The sequence below is a fragment of the Nymphaea colorata genome, chromosome 11 (assembly GCF_008831285.2).
Source record: "Nymphaea colorata isolate Beijing-Zhang1983 chromosome 11, ASM883128v2, whole genome shotgun sequence".
Taxonomy (NCBI): Eukaryota; Viridiplantae; Streptophyta; class Magnoliopsida; order Nymphaeales; family Nymphaeaceae; genus Nymphaea; species Nymphaea colorata.
This window is the reverse complement of record NC_045148.1, coordinates 2,360,487-2,383,597: the sequence shown is the minus strand read 5'-3', so window position 1 is coordinate 2,383,597 and position 23,111 is coordinate 2,360,487. Positions and strand designations below refer to the sequence as shown.

Sequence of the window (23,111 nt, the reverse complement as noted above, 5' to 3'; positions counted from 1 at the left end):
AGTATGTATGTCAGGTCAAAGTAGAAACACTTGTACAGTTGAAGATAAATGAAATAATGATTGATCCAAAATTGATTCGGAGCTTGGTTTGTCCCAATCCTCATACAGATGGAACTTAAAAGAACAGTTTTTCATTTTTGTGAACAATATCCTTCAATTAGCATATGAAAAGATTGATGAGTTTTATATCTATTCTAATCCTTATTGCTGTACATGGAAATTTGAATGCGCGTTTCATGCATATGAGAGAGAGAGAGAGAGAGAGAGAGAGAGAGAGAGAGAGAGAGAGAGAGAGAGAGAGATTTGACCATTTATTTTGTGCAGGTTTATGAACTCTTCAGTCATTTAGCATTGTCAGTTAGGTCAAATGCCATCTCCGATACATCTGGTATTGCAAATGAACTTTTGATGATTATTCGCAAACAGGTGCTAAAAGTTACCAGGATTCAAACTGAATTTCTACTTCAATTTGTTTACATATCGTAAACCTAAATCAGTGAAAATATCATATGTTCTCTTTATCAATGTAGTGGCACTGTCCTTTAATGGCCTATGACCTTTTCTCTTTCCTTTACTTTGAGCAGGTTAGCAATCCAGATTGGCATTACAAAAGAATGGGTATAATTGGCACACTAAAAGTAGTTTCTCTGTTGGGTGATAGTAATGCTTCTACATGCATGTCCACTTCTGTGGTTAGTTGCTATCGAGGTCATATTTTGTTCTTCCTTGTATGGATAATAAAATTTCCAATTTCTGCTGATGCTGGTAATATTTCTTGAATATTTATCCTTGATTAACTGAATCCAGGTCCTGATCACAAGTGGGAACATACTTTGTCTTAGTGTTTGTTTTATCTAACAGGCATATGGAAATGTTGAAAATGGTTCCCACCTTCTTCCATTAGAACGTTTGAGAGGAGTGAATGACATTGGTGTATTTTTCTTTTGCCATAGATGATGATTGAAATTGCTTTCCGTCCTTCATGTCTTATTATCTGTCTACATTTTGAGCCTGTTCAACATCTCCTAAGCTATCACAAATTAGAATGCATATGATTAAGCATTGTAGTCACAAAAACAATACAATGTATGGACAGAATATATATGATGAAGTACTCAATGAGAAGTAGTTTTCTTGGTTGGGTTGTCACGAGCTCACTTTCTTTGGCCTGTGCGGCCCCACAATCGCCTGCTGTAAGCCTAAAGGGGCAAAAGAGTGTGCATATAACTTGAAAACAATGAGCGCATTCAAAAATCAAAGATTGCAAGGAAATGGAGGAATGCTTTTGCCATGGGCATGGATCACATTCATCACAAGAGCAATGTAAGTAAGGAGGTTTGCAAAAAAATTCAACTTTACTCACATCACATAGGATGGCCGAGGCCATTTACAAGGATTCAAATGTTGACCACCCAAAACACAAAATCCCTAACATGCACTGGGGCCGGTGGGAGCATGCTCTGTTACAAGTAAAAAAAAGCATAAACCAAATACATTATAAGCAAAAAGGAAAGTAAGCAAAACAAACTCATAAACAGGGGAATAGACTCCCCCTTCAATGCGTCGTCCTGGGCGCTAATTGTTGCATGATAGGCCAAGACTTCCTCCAGGTGTCACTGCGTCATCCAAAAGGTGTACTCCCACGTCTGTTGCTCCTCGCCTGCCCACTTCACAAAGTACTTCTTTGGCTCTCCAAGATAGTTGATTTTGTGTCGAAGAATGTACTCTATTTGTTAGTCCACCGCTCGCTTGGTTGATGGTGCTCTCTGTAAGATTGGCTTCCACTGTGGTGTGCTCCTCTTCGGGTCATCACCATCAGCATGGATAGACTTCAGGTTGCAGATATGGAACATCAAATGTACTTTGAAGTCTGGTGGCAGATCTAGCTTGTACACCAGCTTCTCGATCCTCTTGACTACCAAGAAGGGTCCTTCATACAAAAGTATGAAGGCACAGTGTCGCCTACAAAAAATTCTTGTATGGTTTGGGTACAACTTCACGAGGACCTGGTCTCCGATTCTGAATTCCGCAGGTTGTCGCTTCTTGTAGGCTCACTTCTTCATCTTCTTGATAGCTTTGTGCAAGAATGCTTTAGCTAACTTTGTTTGTTCCTGCTAGTCTCTAACAAACTAGTAGGCGAAGGTTGGTCCTACCTTCTATTGGGTAGCAAGGGTGTGAGGCATCAACGACTGCTACCCAGTGGCTATCTGGAATGGAGTATGCTTTGCTCTTCTGCAAGTTGTAGCAGAATTGAACTAAGTCCAACAATTTTGCCTAATTTTTCTCATTTGCACTTATAAAATGCCTTAAGCCCTTAAGTATTGTTCCAACAATGCGTTGATGCGTTTGGTTTGGTCGTCTGTTTGTGGATGGAAGTTTGTTGAAAACAACAAGTCTGAGTCCAACAATCGAAACACTTCACGCCAGAACTTGCCTGCTCAGTCACACGTGTTGTGTTTTTGGTAACGCACCTGCGTCGACGCGGCGCGGGTGCGACCATGATTTGCACCCATGCATAGTCAAGGTGAATCGGGTGCGGTCAGTCACACCCGACTATTTTCATCAAATCTGGACGTGCACTTGACTCACGTCAAACGCGAGTCAGCCTATCAGGTGAGGTCAAACCATGTCATGGACATTTTGGTTCATTTTTTGGTTTTTTTAAATTTTTATTTATGTAAAACTCGATTTAGGGCATGATCGATCGTGCCTGCTTTCTCTTTGTCCGCTGCTCTCTCTCCATCTTCTCCCTCCACCGGCGGCATGTACTCCTCTCTCTCCGTCTTCTCTCTCCATCGGCGGCATCCGCTTCGGTAGATGCACGGGCGAGCGATGGATGCTACTCTGGTAGATATGCTGTGCAAGGTGCGATGCAGAAGTGGCAGCTGCGGCAAGAAAAGGTCCCTACTCACCGATGGAACACCTTAGTTGCAGGCAGAAGAGATGGAGGCTATCAGCAACTGCAGGAACAGACGCTGCTGGAATGAAGGTGCAGCGCCTCTGCCAGTGAACGTCTAAGGCACGAAGAGGGGGATGCCAATGCCGGAACCACAGATGAAGGCCGACAACCTGCCAGAACCATAGGCAGATCACTTGCATCTATCTCTCATTCTGTCACTCATAGGAGAAAGGGGGATTGATGCAGAGGTGATCTCTCTAAAACTGTAATTTCATTAAGCTGGAAAAGATGCATTACACGGAGGCTAATTAGCCTTTAAATAAACTGCACCCAAATCTGCTAACCCTAAGGGCGGATTCAAAGGAATTCAAAATTCCTTAAGATGTGGTAAATCTCCTATTATCTTGCTGCACCAGGATCAAGGGACAACACCTTCTGTGCAAATCTGGTGGCCTTCCTTTTTGAGTGGCAGTCCATTCAAATTTCAGCTTGAAACCATTCTCACCCAGGCCTTGCGCTAAATGCAGAAGTTGCTGAGTTGTGTTCTTTCTAATTCGGACTTCCTGATTTGGTGCGTGATTGCTGTGGAATACCTACCATTCCTGGAGGATGCAATGTGCTGGTTCATCTCCTGCCATTTCAATTGGCTGAACAACTGGTGCATTTGGAGAAGGACCTGCTGAGCGATGCTCTGGTGTAATGGTTGGCTTGTCATAGGAGGATTGCCAAGAAGGATCAGGCTATTGCCACTGAAACGGACAAGGGCCCAAGCGCTTCTCGCACTCCTTCCATCGTCAAAGGGATGATGTCCTTCAGAAAAAGGAGGAGTGAGAGAGGGAGAGGAGAGGTGTCAGTCGGAAACGGGGAGGTTAACTGGAAAGGAAAATGAAGAAAGTGAAGAGAAAAAAGAAAAAAAAGAAGAAAAAGGGGTGACATGCGTGTTCTTTTTTTGGACACTTCATGTTCAAAAAATGGCATGTCCCACACGTGGGCATGTCGGTGTTGGATACGGCTGGACACCAACACTTCACCTTTTTTGAAGTGTCCATATAACATGGTTCTCAACCCCTGCCTTCACAGCCCTTGCTCAACCATCCTCTCCTCTTTTCATCCTCTCTCAATCTCCTTGTCGTCATTCCCATGCAGCTGTCTCACCTTTCCTCCACTCTACTCCTATTTTATCTATCTCTCCCTTCCTCCTTCCCTGTCTCTCTCTAGAAAAAAAAAACAGAATTTTCCACCAGATGAACAACAAGAAAAGAATGGAAAAATGAAATGTCGTTATCTTAAGACAAAAAAAAAAAAAAACAAGCAACCATGTTGGTCTCTGCATAATGATTGTGCATTTACCTAGAGAAGTGTAACAAGAAGAGAAAATAATGGGATGGGGGATCAGGATAGAAAGTCCAACTGCAGATCGGAGAAGAAGAGTAGTTATGAGAGGGATGAGCAAGGTTTCATTGTTCAAGGCGAGAGAGAAGGAGAATTGTGCTAGTGCCAAATCTGATTAGAGGGATCCATCGGGCCTGGATGGTTGGGTACGGATACCGGTTTGGGTATGGGTACGAAGCATATTAAAAAAACTCAGGTATGGGGGTACGGCCGTATTTGTGTGTGTATGTATGTATGTATGTGTGTGTGTATATATATATATCTATATAACTAGTTAATGCTTTTATTTTTTTGTATCTTGATTTGTATTTGTTTAGTTGTTTATGGTGTTGAATTAGAAGGGTTTATGTTTCTAGGTGGTTCTTTGCAATATTTAATAGTTAGGAGGTCTCTTTAAACATTCCTCTATTTTCGGTTGATGTACTTTGTAAATCTCTCTTCAACACTATTCTTTTTATCACGAGATGATAATGAAATTGTGAAAATGTTCAATGTCAGTATATATAAAATGAAAGTACTCTTGTCTCTCATTCATAATCTTCATCATATTCATTCTCATCCTCATCCTCATCTTCTTCTTCTTCTTCATCTTCACGATTTAAAAAAACTCATTTCCTCCCAACTGGAATCAGCCACCCACACACAATCCATGGTTTAATCGATTATTTCACGGTGACAATCGATGATTTAATGATGGAAATTGATGATTTCCCTCCACGGCGGCACAATCTCTAGGTTAGAAATGAAGAAGGGGCAGGTTTTTATAAAGAAAACTAGAAAAAAGGGGATTCGAGTCTCCCTTTTTTGAAATCAGCCCGTATACAGGCATGATACACCCCTATTTACGATACAGGGGGTGTATCGTATTGTATTTTGTAAATGATACCATACGACCCCGTATCGTACGATACGTACAACACTGATGGCTGTAATAAGTTGACTGAGCTAGTTGTTCATCACTTAACCCCAAATTCCCATCAAGCCTATACGACAAGCGTAGGTTGATATTTCCTAGAATCTAAATTCTGCCATTGTGAAAATTAACATGAGAAAATGTCGAGTCCTACGGTGTCTTGATAACAATGACTGATTCCTCTCCACTCCAAATTTGGAGTTTCAAGCCTATTGATCTAAGTTATTTATTTCAGTTGTCATTGGGGAAACTGTTGGGATTTTCTTTTTCTGGTGAATTTTCTATTTCTATATTCATGTATGCTGATGATGGAAGGAAAAGACTATGAAGATCACAATCCAAGAGAAATTTGTTTTCACACCTCTATCAATCATGGGGGAAAAATTGGCAAGCTGGTCTTTAATGAGAAATGAATGCAAGGTGAGCATGGTGTATGTTTCAACTTTGTATGGGGGACAGGTAAGGCAGGAAAACCGCTATAATGCACAACAAATTAAAGAGTGAAGGTGGTAAAATCAATAATGTTGGCAAAACATAGTAATATGAATTAAGAACGAGCCAGATGCTATTTTGCGTGAGAGACAGGTCAGATGTATAGGTAATTAATCTGATTTGTGAAGGAGAAGAGACAGTTGAACATAGGAATCCAAAAATTCTATTGGCTGGAAAGAGAAGGGTTTAATGCTTTTGAGAACACTTCCCTCTGTGTGTGCTTCTTTGTGCATGCTCATGCATGAATGAGCGGGTGCTACACCTGCATCCTCATCTTTTTGGCAAATGTGGCAATCATCAATCATGTGTATCTGTGCTAGCAATATGTACTGGCAGTCTGGCACTTACATTACATAGTTCTAACAGAGAAAGTTAATAACTCTCCTGTTTTTCCACGAACATGTTGACAAGGAATTATAAGTTTTCACATGTGCAACAGTCGATGGAAAATGTCAGGACAAGCGGGCCTAAGAGCATACTCTTTAGTTTCTAGAACAAGTTTTGACAATTTTAGGACCTTGTGGGCTTGGGGAACTGTCCTTCATAATTGGGTGGAATATCCCACAGTTATTAATACCTTGACTTAAAATAGTACTCATTGTTTGACGTGACACAAATTTTAGCCTGACCCATACTTGGTTCGTTCTTGTACTAAATATCGATATGTTTCTTGTAAGTATATGTCATTGTGAAAAATATTGTTTCCATATGCTTAGAATCCATTACATAAATTTTGCAGAAACCAAACAGTGATGAGGCTTTGGACTTGTTAAGGATTGCATTCCACTCTTGCAAAGAATCTCCTTTGCTTTCTATCCTGTTATATGATCAGTTGGCTCTCGTACTACATGGCACAAACCTTCAGCCACTTATTATGGAGTGGTGAGATATCTAGATTCTAATTAAGTTATAGTAAACTGTTGCTACTATACTTCCATGTGGTATTGCTTTGTTTATTTTACCTCAATAAGATGCTTTTCCAGCCTATGTGTATCGTTACTGTTGACTTTTCACTATAGTCAACTGCCTATACTACTTGCCATAAAGGGACACCTGTGTATTTTTTTTCATTTGAGCAGGCTCAGGTAGCTGCAATTGGATACTCTTGTAGTTCAGCAGATTTTGAGGCCCATATATTTTAGCCTGGATAGGATAATAAATTTTTGGTCTTTTAGGACTGCATTGCCATGTGATGATAGGTGTCCATTTGTTTATTTATGTATTGCGTTGCATGTGCTATTGGTTCGCTTATTTATGTTCTGATTGGCAGTCCTTGCAAAAAGAGAGTAAAAAAGCACAGGCATTTTCAATAGAGACCAATCACAAATTTCCAAGAGCCTATGTTGAAGAAACAAATCACTCATATATTGCATTTGGGTATAAAATATAAAAATGATACTATCATTATTGCACAAAATATGCATGAACTGTGAGGTCCTAATCCCTGACATACACAAATGAGATATGGAGCTGCTACTAGTTAGACTAGTTCGCTTGGCTAGAGGATTAGCTATTTGGTTAGCCTAATGTTTAGCGAGTCATGAGGGTTAGCTGTTTGATTAGCTTGTCCTGAACAATTACTAGATGAACTTCAAGAGTTAAACTGATGGGATCCTTACTTCAGCCGACCAAATCCTTGCGCCAAAGAAGAGCCTGCGCCAGGAACACTTGGAGAGATGGCTCAGCTAGACCTCATCGTAAGTGAATATACAATTTTTTTGCCTACCGGACAGCAACCCTGGCTGAATATAATCCCTGGGACGAGGTACAACAAGGGGCTAACCCTCCCACACTGCTCAATATTTACACAATACAATCTACCCAAGAGACTGTATACATGCGTTTGATACAAATTGCACTCGCCTCACTCAACAAACCACATGCACGTCAAGCATCAAACCATCATTCAAACCACACGCATGCAATCCTTAAGCGGCCAAACCACACCCTGCCCTTAGGACGACTGGTCAAGGGTTGAGAGAAGGGACTAGGCCTTCAGCTCTAGGAGCCCTCAGCGAGTCACACAGTCTCGTTGGCCACAGTCACAAACCACCCGAATCCCCGTTTTATAAGGTGGCGACTCCTCGTAGCAAGAACGTCCGAGAAGTGGTGGAACCAGCCCACACAGGCCCCAACAAGTCTTCTACCACAACAGTCTCAGTAGCTACATTCGTGGCAGATTGCACAACAGGGATTAGCTGCTATAACTCTCAGCAAAGTTCAGCAGCTCGCCCTCCGGTCAGAGAATGCAGGCATAGACGAATCCAAAGATCAACATATATCTATTCAGCACAGTAATGAATAATGAGAATCATGAGTGTTGAACATGCCACCGGAATGTCGAGTAACCCAATTCTGTAAACAGAGATTGGGGCAGCGTTGGCTGGTCAGTCGCCGATGATCGATGACTGCTCTTTGCTACACTCGGTATCAATTGAGGTGCCGCAGATTGCTTCCTCCAATTAAATCAGTTTGTCTTCAGTTTGTCACTGGAACGGGGATGTTTGCGATGCTGAATATCGTGTCGTCACTCAGTCCTTCGCCACAAAGCAAACTCAGGCAGAAACGATCATCACAGGCCTGCTGCTTGCCCGACGCCTTTAGTCTTAGTCCTCCTCGCTCACAGCATACGTCACAGATGCTATCGGATTCGCAATTCAAACACACATAGTAATATCAAACACTCAATGTTGGATTGCGTCATCATAAATCGTAGGAAAACCCAATCTTTGTGAGAATTGGGGAATCAATTGTCGGAATTGCACCGGCAGTTGCGGAGTCTTCCCACGCTTTGTTTCTGTCAACTGCTTCTTACTTCTTCGTTCGCAGGCTTCTTGCACCTCTAGACGCCTCACAGATAGTACAATAGATCACAATTCAAACAAGAAATAAACAGAGAATGCTCAGGGATTGAATGTGTCACTGGAACTACGAAAAGACCCAATCTTTTGATAGAATTGAGGAAGCCGTCGAAAATTGTCCTCACCGAAGCCACAGACGCTCCCTGGTTCACCAGCAACAGTCGATTTGCTGTTCTTCGACTCAGTCGAGCTCTGTCATTCATAAATGTCACAAAAAATGCAATCAAAGGTTAATCTTGTCCACAAATATCGCAAATCAATGAGAGTGTTGAAATGAATCACTAGATGCATAGGAAATCCCAAATCTAAAATATAATTGGAGAAGCGGATGATAATTCACCGTCGGCAGCCACAGAACAACGTTCTGGTCTCTGGCAGAGCTTTAGACATTGATCACTCCCTCCTCGCAACTCCAAAAGTCATAAACACGCTCAGGAATGATCAGTAGACGTCAAGGATTCCTCTACGGAGGTTCGAATAGCTTCTATCTTCGAACAGGATCGACGCCGCTTCGGGTCAGGACTCATTATGGAAAGGTCAGGACTCTCTGGAAAGGTCAGGATAAAAAAAGGTCAAGACTCTTCCGTTATTACCAACCCATGGAAATACGACCTCTTATCTATATGGTTCATGCCAGAAAGGTACTAAGTTGGACTAATTCGGAAATAGACTCTCGCTCGACAGCGGGTTTCGCCGGATTTGATAACGCCAACAGAATCTGCCATCGTGAACATGCGGTAACTCATCTTCGCTTCATGATTTTCGGCAGCTTCTTCGTCGTCCACAATTCTTGCTGTTGACGGATCTTGGTGGATGGGTCCGGGTCCAGACCCGATCCAATGTGTCCTAGGTTGGGCATACTTATACCATTGTAAACCCTAATCTAGAGAGTTAATGAAGTTTTAAGAGAGAGAGTGTCTGGCGGCTAGTGGGCACCGACCTCCTCACCCGTGGTTTTTTCTCCCTCTTGTTGAGGGTTTTCCACTTTACATAAGTTGTTCTTCTCGCTTTTACTAGTTCAACATGGTATCAAAGCAAAACAGTTTCTAAAATCACTGTTCAGATTTGACGAAGAACCCTCGACTCTGTTTGGTGAGTGTTTTTCTGTCCCCGTGAAGTTCTGGTGGACCCTGACGAAACTTGCTGTGCCCAATGGTGCATCTTTCACGAGCTTTGCGCGAGACTGCTGCTCGCTTTCTCTACGGTGGTGTCTCCTTCGCCCGACGTCGCCTCTGCCAGTTCCTTCGCCCGTTAACCAGCGACCACCATCGCCCACCACTCCGTGCTCCATTGCTGTCGCCGGAGGCTCCCTTTTGTTTGCCTTCGTCTGGAGGTACTCATTTGTCACGGAGGTTTCTGTTACTGCTTGACTCTGTTCAACGCCCGACGCACCTGACGCTCTGTCCGATAACAACGCCCAAGCCCAACGTCGCCCGACGGGTCCCCTCTGCGCCGTGAAGCTTCGGCGTCACCCTCTGCATCGTCCGACAACCTGATTTCGCCCTGTTTTTGCTGTCGTGTATCCGCTGCATCGCCTGCTGCTTTCATCGCCAGACCTTGGCGACGCTTGCAGTAGCTCTCTGCCGCTGCTTTCTCTGTCTATCCGCCCGCTGCCTTCTCTGTCTATCCGCCCAGTGCTCCTGCCACTCACCTGCTGCTGCGCTGGTGTCGCCTGGGTCCAGCCTGCCATCGGTTCGTCTTGCTGCCGCCGGTGACCTTTGTTGACGTCAGTGCTGTTTTTTGTTGCTGCAGCTTGGTTGTGATCATGGCAGCGTCTTCCTCTTCAACCGTCAACTCGGATCAACCTGAAATTGGGACTTATAGAACTGAGAATGTTTCGGTTCAGGTCACTACCATTCGTCTTACCAAGGAAAACTATCTTAAGTGGTTTGCCGCCATCACTATGGGTATAGCTGGTCGAGGCCGTATTGCCTATGTGAATGGGAGTAAGGGTGAACCTCCTTAAAATAGTATGGCTTGGGATACTTGGTTTCTTGAGGACAACCAAGTAAAAACTTGGATTGTTAATTCAGTATCCTCGGATATTCAATCTCTCATTCTTTGTAAGAAGACTGCGAGAGATATGTGGATTATTTTGGAACAGATGTATGGTCAAAAGAAGAGAAAAGTTTGTGTGTATCAACTAATGAAGGAGTTGTATGCTCTTCGACAAGGGGATCTCTCTGTCGCGGATTTCTACGCCGCATTAAAATCTAAATGGGAGGATCTTGACTACCATTCTGATGATACATGGAGTTGTCCTCAAGACCAGATGCATTATATGGCCAAGGAGTGGGAGAATAGGATATTCCTTTTCTTAGCCGGACTGAGCGATGAATTCGAAAATATAAGGAGTCAGATTCTTAACTCTGAAGAATCATTCAGTATTGAAGATGTTTATTCCCGTGTTGAAGCTGAAGAGCAAAGGCAGCTAGTCATAAATGAGAGAAAGGGGGATCACATATCTCACAATGAACAGTCAGCCTTCGTTAGCCGTGCCTCTATGGGAACTGGTTGTTCCCCTCGTAAATGTACTCACTGCAAAAGACTAGGTCACACTATGGAGTTTTGTTAGGACCTGCATCCAGAGAAGAAGAATGGTAGGGGGAGGTCTTCTGTTGGGAAGAAGCTTGTTTCGAATGCACTGAACCCTAGTGACAGTAAAGTTTTTATTTCTGCGTAACAGATTCGTGAGCTGCTAGCATATTTGAGCCAGATTGATGTTGGTCAGGCAGACACGTTAGATGAGGTGAAAGTTAATCTACAGATGAAAAATGCATACCTTAAAGCCATCACAAATAAGTATGTAGACAAGGAAAAACTTGCATGATGTCTTCATATTAACCTTAGATGCCACTGTGCTAGGGGCAAAACTATTTGCACCACCTGGCATGGCTGACTTAAGCCTCTTCGGAACCTGGTTTGAGGGACCAAGGAGGCGCCTCACCCTCCAAAAACATTTTAGTTGAACTTCAACTTGTCCTCAACCTTGGGCTTTGCCTTTGTTAATGTCCATTGTCCAAAAAAAAAAAAAGGTTTTTGACATAGAACATGAGTTGACCCAACAACCCTAAAATCAAGACTGGCATTTTTTACACCCAAAATTCACTCAATTTTTTTCCCCTTAAATACACATTGGATACTAAACACAATTCTTTTTCCTTTAAATGCACAGTGGATCATATGAACCTTTTCTTTGTCACTTTGTGGATGCCATATGAAAATTTATCTGCCTTAATAAGTATTTTTGTTTACATCTGTTTTTAGGATGTATGAACTTGTGGGAGAGTTTGAGTCTGAATTCATTCATGACCTTGAGGGAGGCCAACCATCTACCAATGTTCAGAAGAGCGGCGATTTACAAGGTTTCTAGGCACCATTCTCTTTTTCCTTATCTTGATTTGAATTGCCTGTCATCTTTTATTCATGATTGACTGTGGACACACGAACACACGCAATAACAACTAGATAACTGTTTGCTAAACGATAATCAACAGAAGGCCAATAATCATAGGATGTTAATGAAAATGCAGAATCAGCCAGTGAGAATTGTGTTGCAGAAAACGATCACAGTTGACAAACATATCACGATCAGCACCATCACAATCACAGAGCACAACCAAGTAAGAATCAAAGTTCGTTAAATATAATGTACAATGTAGAAACACACATTGAGAAAAGAAAACCGAGGAACGCGATGTAACATGGAAAAACCCTCAACAAGAGGGAAAAAACCACAGATGAGGAGGAGCTGGTGCCCACTAGCCGCTAGACTCTCTCTCTCTTAAGATTTCATTAACATTCTCAAAATTAGGGTTACAATCTTTAAGTAAGGCCCAACAAGGGCTACACGATGGATCGGGTATGGATCCAGACCCGGTCTCGAGACCCATCTAATATGTTTCAACACTCCCCCTCAAGTTGGGCATACATATCAAACATGCCCAATTTGGATACATTTCTCTCAAACGAAGTCGAAGATAGAACTTTCATCAGAACATCAGCTGTTTGGTCTTCAGATCTCATGGAAGGAAGTACAAGTTCTTTAGCATCAATTTTCTCTCGAATAAAATGCCGGTCAATCTCAACATGCTTTGTTCTGTCATGAAGCACATGGTTGTTGGCCAAGTTGATTGCAGACTTGTTATCGCAATACATCTTCATTGGTTCTTCAACCTTTATACCAATATCAGTCAATAATACTTTTAGCCACAAAAGCTCTGAAACTCCCATAGCCAATGCTCTGTATTCTGCTTCAGTACTGGAACGAGAACAAACATCTTGCCTTTTACTTCTCCACATTATGAGATTCCCTCCCAAATAAATACAATAGCCAGAGGTGGACCTCCTAGTGTCAATACAGCCTGCGCAGTCTGCATCTGAATAACCTTCAATCCCAAGAGTGTCTTGCTTGACATACAAAAGACCTTTGTCAGGATTTCTCTTCAAGTAGCATAAGATCCTGTCAACAGCTTTCAAGTGGGCATCCGTGGGAGCATGCATGAACTGACTCATCACATTCACAGCAAAGGTAATATCAGGTCTAGTGAAAGTAAGATAAATCAACTTCCCTACAAGACATTGATATCTTCTTTTGGCCTCTTCACAGAGAGACTCCCCATCTCTAAGACTTAGCTTATGACCAACATCTAGAGGAGTAGAAGCTGGTCTACACCCCAGTTTCCCGGTATCCTTTAACAAATCTAGAGTATACTTTCGTTGATTTAGCACGAGGCTAGTCCCAGACCTAGCAATTTCAATGCCAAGGAAATATTTCAACTTACCAAGGTCCTTGAGATCAAACTCGATCGCCAACAGTTTCTTTAACTTAATTATTTCATCTTCATCATCACCTGTGACAATCATATCATCAACATATACCAACAAAATAGTAACCTTTTTTTCATTTCTCTTCACAAAGAGTGTATGATCTCCATTCCCTTGATGGTATCCACATTGTCTCATGACAAGTCTAAGTCGTTCAAACCATGCTTGAGGAGATTGCTTGAGCCAATATAAAGCTTTCCTTAGCTTGCAACATTTTCCACGTTCCTCTGGAGGCATACACATATATACTTCTTCTTCAAGGTCTCCATTGAGAAAAGCGTTCTTGACATAAAGTTGGTACATCTTCCACTGCTTCATCATAGCTAAGGAGATAATGACTATGACAGTCTTCATCTTCGCAACAGGAGCAAATGTCTCCAAGTAATCAATTCCATATTTCTGACTAAACCCCTTGGCCACAGGACAAGCTTTGTATCTTTCAATACTTCCATCTGGTTTGTACTTGACGGTGTAGACCCACTTAGATCCAACCAAGTGAGCCGCTTCAGGAATCTTTACAACTTCCCATGTCATGTTTCTTCTCAGGGCTTTCATCTCCTCTTGCATTGCATAAGTCCACTTGGGATCACTCTGAGCCTCAGCAACATTCCTGGGAATCATAACCAAAGAAAGAGAAGATACAAAACATTTGTAGTCCTTGCTCAATCTAGAATATGAAACAAGTTACCAATAGGATGTTGAGTACATGACCTGACACCCTTTCGCAGGCGATGGGAAGCTCTTCACTTGCAACAACAGTCTGAATCTCTTCTTCAACAGGTTGCTTCTAAGCACGACTTGGGTCATCTAAGGAAGGACTAACTGGATTGGGAGTAGAATTTTCACCACCTGTCATCTCATCTGTACAGACTCTTCACCTAGAGTAAACTTGCCCAAACAGACGATCGCATTCCTCTTCTGCCCCAGTAGAACTCTCCATTTTTCTCTTGTTCAAGCACCTCAATAGAAGGACCAATAGATTCACGCCTGTAGTCCAAAAAATCTGTAAACTGAATTTCCTGACTCGGAAAATACTCTTCCTTTGACATAGAATTCTCCCTCTGAAGAGGATTCTCACCAAAATAGGAAGCATGTTCAAGGAAAGTGACATCTTTGGTAACATAGGCACGACCAGTGGAACGGTCTCCTTTTTGAGTGGGAGAATAACCTAGAAATATGTCCTTAATAGACTTTGGATCAAGCTTTTTAATGTGAGGACTATGATTGTGAATAAAGCAAACACAACCAAAGACTCTTGGTGGAAGAGAAAAAGGTTCACGACTCCCTGGTAACATAGAGTGAGGCGTCTGCCCATTCAACACACGACTAGGCAAACAGTTTATAAGATGCGCACTGGTCAACACAACATCCCCCAATACCTTTTTGGAACATGACGTTAAAAAAGAAGAGCTCGAGTCATATTCAATAACTGACGGTTCTTTCATTCAGCAACTCCATTTTGAGGAGGAGTATAACTACAGGAAGTCTCATGAACAATTCCCTTTTTCCGAAAGAAGCTATCAACAGACTGACACATATACTCACGAGCATTGTCAGATCGAATGGTCTTAACAGACGCTCCATATTGAGTTTCCACATAAGCAATGAAAGTCTCTATGACAGTAGGACCTTCACTACGGTCTTTCGACAAGTAGACAATAGTGTTACGAGAACAATCATCTATAAAGGTGATAAAATACTGAAAACCATGACAAAAAGGAATCCCTGAAGGCCCCCACACATCAGAATGAATCATGGCAAATACCTCATTAGACCGATGGCTAGACAAAGGGTATGAAGCCCTAACATGTTTGGCCAGGTGACAGATATCACAGGACACCATAGTCATATCTAACCTGGAACATAAATAAGGAAACAACTGTCTAAGAAGTCCAAAAGGCAGGTGTCCAAGTTGCTCATGCCAACGTAGAATCAACTGAAGGGAGTCCTCTCTATTCTTCGTTGCTTGACTGACTGCCGTCATGAGAGCCTGAGCAGTACGCATAGGTAAACGATATAGCCCGTCAGAAGTTAGACCAATCCCAATCCTCTTTTCTGTCACCAAGTCCTGCATAACACAGCGATCAACAGAAAAAATAAGTTCGCAATTCAATTCTTTCGTGATCTGGCTAACCGACAAGAGGTTCAAGGGAAGATGGGGAACATGTAGAGCATTGTGGACTAAGAACTTGTTCAAAAGTGGGAGGCTCCCTTTCCCAGCCACAGAGATAGATGAACCATCAACAAGAGAAACACGCTCCTTTCCTGACGAAAGTTTATACCCATGAAAGACTTTAGGATCGCCGGTCATGTGGTGAGTAGCGCCACTGTCGATGATCCACTCTCCCATACGGGAATCCGCCATCAGTCGATAAAACACCCAAATCAAAGCTGATAACAATGCCAAGGGAAATAGCAGCAAAGCCCAACAAGAGTCTCAGGGGCTGTAACACTCGGCGTCACAGGACGGCGACGCTGGGCGACACAAACAACACAGCAGAAGACAGTTGCCTGACCCACACAACAGACGCTGGGTGTCGAACGAACAGGAATCGTCGGGCGATGCAGAGACAGAGGGGCACCGGGCGACAACAAAGAGTCACTAGCTGCAGCAAGGGGCACGACAGACCTGGAAGGCGATGCCTGGCGCCAGTGGCAAGTCGGACGGAGCAGACAGAGCAGATAGGATTGAGTAGCGTCAGGCGGAGCAGACAGGACTGAGTAGCGTCAGGCAGAGCAGGCAGAGCAGGCAGAGCAGGGAGTGGCATCAGGCGGAGCAGACAGGTCGGGCGGAACAGGGAGTGGCGTCAGGCGGAGCAGACAGGAATAGCGTCGGCCTGGACAACAACAGAGGGCACGGGAAAGTCAGGCGGAGCAGAGGCAGGCGACGTCGGGCGGAGCAAAGGTAGGCGACATCGGACAGAGCAGAGGTAGGCGACGGCAACGTCGGGCGGAGCAGAGGCAGGCGACGTCGGGTGGAGCAGAACACCAACGACAGATTGGTAGACAACGTCGGAACTCCACGACAGAGGTAGAAGCTTAGGCGATGGGTGACGGCACAACTTCACAGAGTGGCACCAGAACGAAATCGTCGGGGGCATAAACCACGAACGACGACGGTGAATTTGGCAGACCTCGTCGGAACTCACGACAGAGGAAAGACAAGGTCGGGCAAGGGTGAAGAGCAATGCAGTCGGCGGCGGCGGTGGTGGCAGCGGCGATGGTGGCGGCAGCGGAGACAAGACAACAGCGGCGGCGGTGAGAGAGAAATCTTCACGATCACCAAAAAAATCCCAAATCCGTGGGCTCTGATACCATGTAGAAACACGAACACTGAGAAAAGAAAACAGAGGAACGCGATGTAACGTGGAAAAACCCTCAACAAGAGGGAAAAAACCACAGATGAGGAGCTGGTGCCCACTAGCCGCCAGACTCTCTCTCTCTTAAGATTTCATTAACATTCTCAAAATTAGGGTTACAATCTTTAAGTAAGGCCCAACAAGGGCTACACGATGGATCGGGTATGGATCCATTCCCGATCCTGAGACCCATCTAATATGTTTCAACATACAATAAACAAAAAGCAGTCAACTACATATGACCAAAGATAACACTAGGGCTTGGCCTATCCCTGGAAGTCAATGGGGAGGGAGTGCGTCAAAAGGAGAGAGGAGCTTGGCTTCTCTGAAAGTCGCAAGAGGGCCAATGCCTCTTCAATGAGAGAGAGAGAGAGAAGGGTGGATTTGCTCTAAATTTCATTTCCTTTTTTAATCTTTAATGATAAAGAAATAGACAAAATTAAGCTCGAAAGTCAACATCAGCCCAACTTGGTTTTTCGACAAAAAGAACCAGGCTTATCATGTCTGAGTCACTTTGACCTGAATGGGGTGTAAACTAGTTTCTTCGACAAAAATGGCAGCAGTGGCTGATTGCATCTCGCTCGGTGAATGCAAGGTTTTGCTGCACCTGAGTCACATCCACACCTGAGCTGCAGCCACGTGTAATGTGGTGCAGTAAACCATATGAAGCATCCATGTCGCATAAACCATTGATTTGCTGAGAGCGAAGAAAGGTAAGCATATTTTCTCTTTTTAATTTCAGGTGAAATGTGGATGAACTTAGATGGTGATCTCTCTCCAATTTGTTTGAACATACTATCACTGCTTTCTTCATCAGAAAGGTAATATTTTTCTGGGCTCTTTTGTTTGACATGCTATTGATTATGAGTTCACTGGCTACTGGAATAGTAAAGCTTGGATTGCCTGTCTTGCAGGAAATCAGCCACTTTGCAGTTCCTTCCAGCCAAGTTCCTGTTACTGTCAATTGTTAGTGCACAAATTTTTGTTCACTACAGATATCCCTGATTTATGTTCTCTAGATGTCTAAAGTTTTTTCATTGATATCAAACATAAATACATAATTCAATTCTTTGGCTACTTATTTCAGGTTATCTGGTTACAATACTTTTGGAAACACTTAGTGTCTTTGCAGAATTGAACTAATTCTGGTTATTAGAGCAAAAAGGATATAAGAGTTGATGGCGATTGGAGACCCACTATAAAGAGCTTGTGGCTGGTCATTTGCTTCATATGATGGTTCTCTTGAGTTTATATCTAAGTTGTTGAAGTTGGGAGTCAAACACCGGTCACTCAAAACCCTAATGAACACTAGTCGAGAGCACTTGGTTAGAGTTGGTCCAAGTTGGTTGATGAAAAATCAATCAAGGGGTATAAAGCAAAAGCATATCTGATATTCTGAAAGTAATAATAGACATAAAGCATCATTGCAAATTCACATAAGCCATATAATTCACTCACATACCACATTGCACAATGATAATTTCAAATTTAAGTGTCTAAGTGCTGGACATTTCATCTAGTGCCTGCCTGGATATCTGATACATATAAATCTGGATATCTGATACATATAAATTTTAATCCAAAATTGGATGGGTCCTGATGTGGTTCATGTTGTAGATCTAAATTAGTATTAATTTTAACAGCATAAAAAGGTCTCGATTTTATAAAATAATACAGGGGTATCATAGATCCAATATAGATTTGGAGTATAAGAAATATAGTAAAAAACTAAAAAAAGTTCATTAATTATTTAATTATTTTTATTATTATCTTCAGATCTGATCCAGATCAAGGCACATATTATTTAACATATTTTTTTATGGCATTGCTATACTTGTTTCTCTTATGATTTTCCATCATATCAATTGAAGATAATGCAGCTTTTTGCAGTCCACTTTGAGGGCTGTGAAAGCATGCCTCTCATCCATACTTTCTGAAATATATTGTGGTGGAATATTTTTTTTTTTTTATGTTCTAACGCTTAGGTCTTCATGAATACTAACTAATCTTGATGAATACTAACTATGGATTTTTCTTTTCCCTCTCTCTAAGGTTGTTAAGTTGACAAATCATGGTTCTCTTGGAGATATTGATGCGCTTCTTGGTTGTCCATTATATCTTCCTTCGACCAAGGTAACCTCTCAGTTCCAGTCATGTTACTTTCTTGTTCTTCTTCTGTATTTATCTTACCTGGATATTCTTTAAGTTGGTCATGTGTTGTGAGTACAGAAAGATAAAAATTAGCAAGATGCCATAACAACATGCATCATTGGATAGCATTCCACATCTTTCTCTTTTTCTTCAGTTTTTTCCTTTTCTTAGACATCCAGATGAATAAAAGAGAATCTTGGTAAGTTAGTGTAACACACCACAAATTTAGTCTCGTATTGAAGATTGTGAGGGATCTTCAAGAACTTATAAAGGGGGGTCATTAATGAGATGATTGTCCTGGTTCTAGCCTTTTTGAGGCTGGAGCCGAAACTGCTAAGGGGCAGGTTGGGATCTGTCGAACCAGGAGCCCGATCCCAGGCATGGGTCGGATTGTTACAGTTAGATAGATGAAGCTTGCTATCAGCCACTTGTATCATTTACACGTGTGAGTGTGAGTGCTGGTACGGAGGGTGTGATACAGATATTCTAGAACATGGATAAAAGGGCATGACTAGGTATACATGCACCAACACCCATCAATACGTACATACATATATTCACACACACACACATATATGTGTATATATATATATATATATAATGTTTTCACATACATATATGAATACATATATGTATGTATATAATATGTGTGTGTATGTGTATCTATGTGGGTATGTAGGTATATGTGTGTGTGTGTGTGTGTATGTGTGTGTATACATATATATATGTAGCGAGAGAGAGAGAAAACCATGGCCTTAGTATTCATTTATCAAATGGACAGCTGAGAGAAAAAAATTAAGAAAAAAAATAAAAAAGGCAGCATCAGGGATCAGCTGGCTCTCATCAGCTTTCCATTTGACAAATATTTACTGGAGTCATGGTTCAGTTTCTCTCTCTCACGCTCTCCTCCTTTATATATATATATATATATATATATATATATATATATATATATATATATATATATATATATATATATATATATATATATATATATATATATATATAAAATATGTATGTATGTTGGTATAGCAACAAGGCATCTTAAAAGAAGAATGAAATATTGCAGATGCCTCACAGCCAACATTGAGGGGAAAAAATAAGTTCACCACTTTCATCTGAAGGCTCACAGCTGGTTGTTGTAGAGTCCTCCTCTGTTACAGTAGCATAGAGTGCATTAAATCTTTGATAAAATCAAGGGAAAAAATGACTTTGCAAAAAGCCTCATAATGATAAACAAAACAAATATTTGTAGAAAAGCACAGCCAGACACTCAAAAGTGTCATAGTTAATGCAGTAAGGTACAAATACATAAATAATAAAATACTTTATTGAATGAGGAAGCTTGGTAAAACATTGACAACAGGGTCTCAAGACTCAGTATTACCGATGTGATATTTGTCACATTTGTTGGGGTCATTGATGCAGCTGCTATCTACGTACTACATAGTGTATATGTTTTAATCTGATTAATCTTTCCAATGTCTGACGCATTTTCAGTTTCACATCTAGCTATCATTGAAGTTTGCACTGTTCATTTGCACAATATTAGAAGCCTGTAATCCATAGTTCTTTTTTGGCAATATTGTGCCAGTATTTTAAGGGAACTGTCTGGAAGTCTCTGAGTGGAAAAGAGAAGCAAACAATATGCCTTTCACTCTATTATTCAATCAATTGGATAAGGGAACTGGTATGCTTCAGTTTTTCATTAGTTGCTGGTTTTACTGATTGTTGTTGTTCACTCTGGCTTATGTTTATTACAATGCTATCTGTAGCTTAATTCCTTTTCTACACAAGTTTCTATCAAAGAAGATTTCCTTTCTCGGGTTGCGAGTGTGGGAACAACATCAAAGTTACTGATGCGCTTGAGAAACTTGGTGTAAGTATATGAATCTCTGTGAGGGGTTTGTGAGTTGTGATTTACATTAATTCTGGTATACAATGAGACCTTTTTAGCTTTTCCTATTTGAGTTTTGAAGTTTGCAGTAATTCCATGTTCTTAAGTTGCTTTTTTTTTTGTTAAATTGTGTTGATAATGTTAGCATTATCATAACCGCATTAAAAAAATGCGTTAAAAGCACAAAAAATAAGTCGGTCAAAAAAGACAAAAAAACGTTTTTTTTTTAAAAACCAAAACGAAAAAAAACATTTTTTTTCACATTTTTTCACGTTTTTTCATGTTTTCTGCGTTTGATGACAGATATTTAATTTTTTTTCCTATTTTCTGCGTTTTTGCATTTTTAACATTTTTTACTACCACATCTTGATTTACACATTTTACTTTTATTTTTGTTTAATTGTTTTAAAATCTGTTGAGATTTTAATAAAAAAAGACTTCGCCGTATTATACTTGAGAAAAACCTCACCGTATAAAACTCGTAAATGATATTTGTGACCATGATAATAACTGCAGAGAAGCCTTGTAGTAGTTAGATCTTTATAGGTACATAGCTCATTTATTTGAGACCATAGCCGCATATAACTGGACCATCGTGTTATTTAGTGGCCAGTCAGTTGCCTAGACAAGAATCAACACTAAAATGGACTCCAAATTTTGTAGGCTATGACTACTGGAGCAAAAAGATCCAATACTTGATCTGCTCATATGAGGCATCTATAGGCTTTTGTAAATATTCTTAGGTAAATGACCTAGATGATTATTCAACTGCAGAATTATGCAACTTTTATGGTCAAGTTATGTAAGAAGAACAAGGAGTATCCTCCCACTATTGATAATGAAATTGACAGCGAGCCCTTAGAAAGAAGGTTAGAGTAAACATCCACTTCAATGATTGGACAACTATAATAACTTCCTTTTGGATTTTTAATTGCTTATATTGCAGGTTGAGAAATAATATGAACCTATTGCTTTTCATCAAACTATAAAGTCACATAAGTAGATAGGGGCAATGAATGAGGAAATGGAAGTGCTGCGTGTATGGAAGACATGGGGAAGTTATTCCTAGGCTAAAGGAAAAATATATTGTGGACTTCAAAATTCGAATGGGTTTACATAATAAAAATATACTTGATGTCAGCTACCTATGTGGCTGGATGGTTGTTTTTTTGTTTTGTGTCTTGAAAACCACCATAAAAAGATGTATTTTTTGCAACAATTTTTCAGCGGCACAAAATTTAAAAAAAGCCACCTGGTTGCAGAGGCAGCCGACTGATTATATATATATATGTGTGTGTGTGTGCAAATATTCTAACACCCTTTCTCAAGATTATGTTTTGACCACCAAAAGTTTGCTCAAAAGAAAACTATGTCACATAAGTACATATGCAGGTGCTAGTGCAGGTACTGGTGTGTAATATTTTTAAAAAACTTGAGTATGAGAACGCGACTATATATATATATATATATATATATATATTCACATATATATACAGATTTGTACATATATAATAAAATTTTAAGCAAATAAACATATAAAATTCATTGTTTACATTTATAAAGTATATATTATTGAACAAAAATGCTAAAATAGATAAAAAACATTTAAAAGTTACAAAAAATATACCAAAAAAATCACAAACAATGTTTCTGCCATGTCCAAGCAATGTCCCGTACGCATTAGTGTTGTGTTGCATTGACACAAATATTTCTACCTTTAATAAGTGTCTTACATAGAAAAAAAAATCAAATATTAAAAAACACAATGCTTTTCTGAGGAAATCAGCAAGTTGAAACTCAAAATAACATATGATAACTTAATTGTCTTCTTTAAGAGTTCTTCTCGAGCAGACTGACATTCCATTTTTTGGTGTTCCGTACACTCGTTAAAAGTTTGGTTTCTAGTAATGTAAATTGAGCATTTTTGATCCCAACATAATTTAGCTGGTGCCACTATCTTGGTTCTTATATCACACAATCTGTTGAAGCCAAATTATTTCCATAGTTGATGCAATTGCTTTGTAATTTGCTTCAGCAGATGACAGCAAAAATTTTTGTAATATCTGGCTTTTTTCCAAGTTAAAATTTGATTTGTTGTCTATTATTTGGAAACAGGGTAAAAATGTAATTTTAAATAGTTATAGAGGTAATTTTGAATAAATGTATGCCCTATGAGCCCTATTATAAGTATTTATGCGTACAAATACCAAAAGAAACTTTGTTGGAATGAAATTGGAGTTAGTATATATATGTATATATATATATATATATATATATATATATATGAGAAATAATCCTTTGGCTATCCGGATCTCCGTCC

General features: G+C 40.7%; 1 protein-coding gene across 2 annotated transcripts in view; it reads left to right on the top strand.

The window, feature by feature from the left end:
- LOC116265003 (uncharacterized) overlaps positions 1–23,111 on the top strand; it is a 47,598-nt gene that overhangs the window by 5,405 nt on the left and 19,082 nt on the right. For both annotated transcript variants that reach the window (XM_050080669.1, XM_050080670.1), the window contains exons 8-16: positions 325–426; positions 585–692; positions 6,436–6,578; positions 11,825–11,922; positions 17,486–17,564; positions 17,658–17,709; positions 18,796–18,876; positions 20,489–20,584; positions 20,670–20,773. In XM_050080669.1, coding sequence (XP_049936626.1) covers positions 325–426; positions 585–692; positions 6,436–6,578; positions 11,825–11,922; positions 17,486–17,564; positions 17,658–17,709; positions 18,796–18,876; positions 20,489–20,584; positions 20,670–20,773 — 863 coding nt within the window. The remainder of the gene's footprint in view (positions 1–324; positions 427–584; positions 693–6,435; positions 6,579–11,824; positions 11,923–17,485; positions 17,565–17,657; positions 17,710–18,795; positions 18,877–20,488; positions 20,585–20,669; positions 20,774–23,111) is intronic.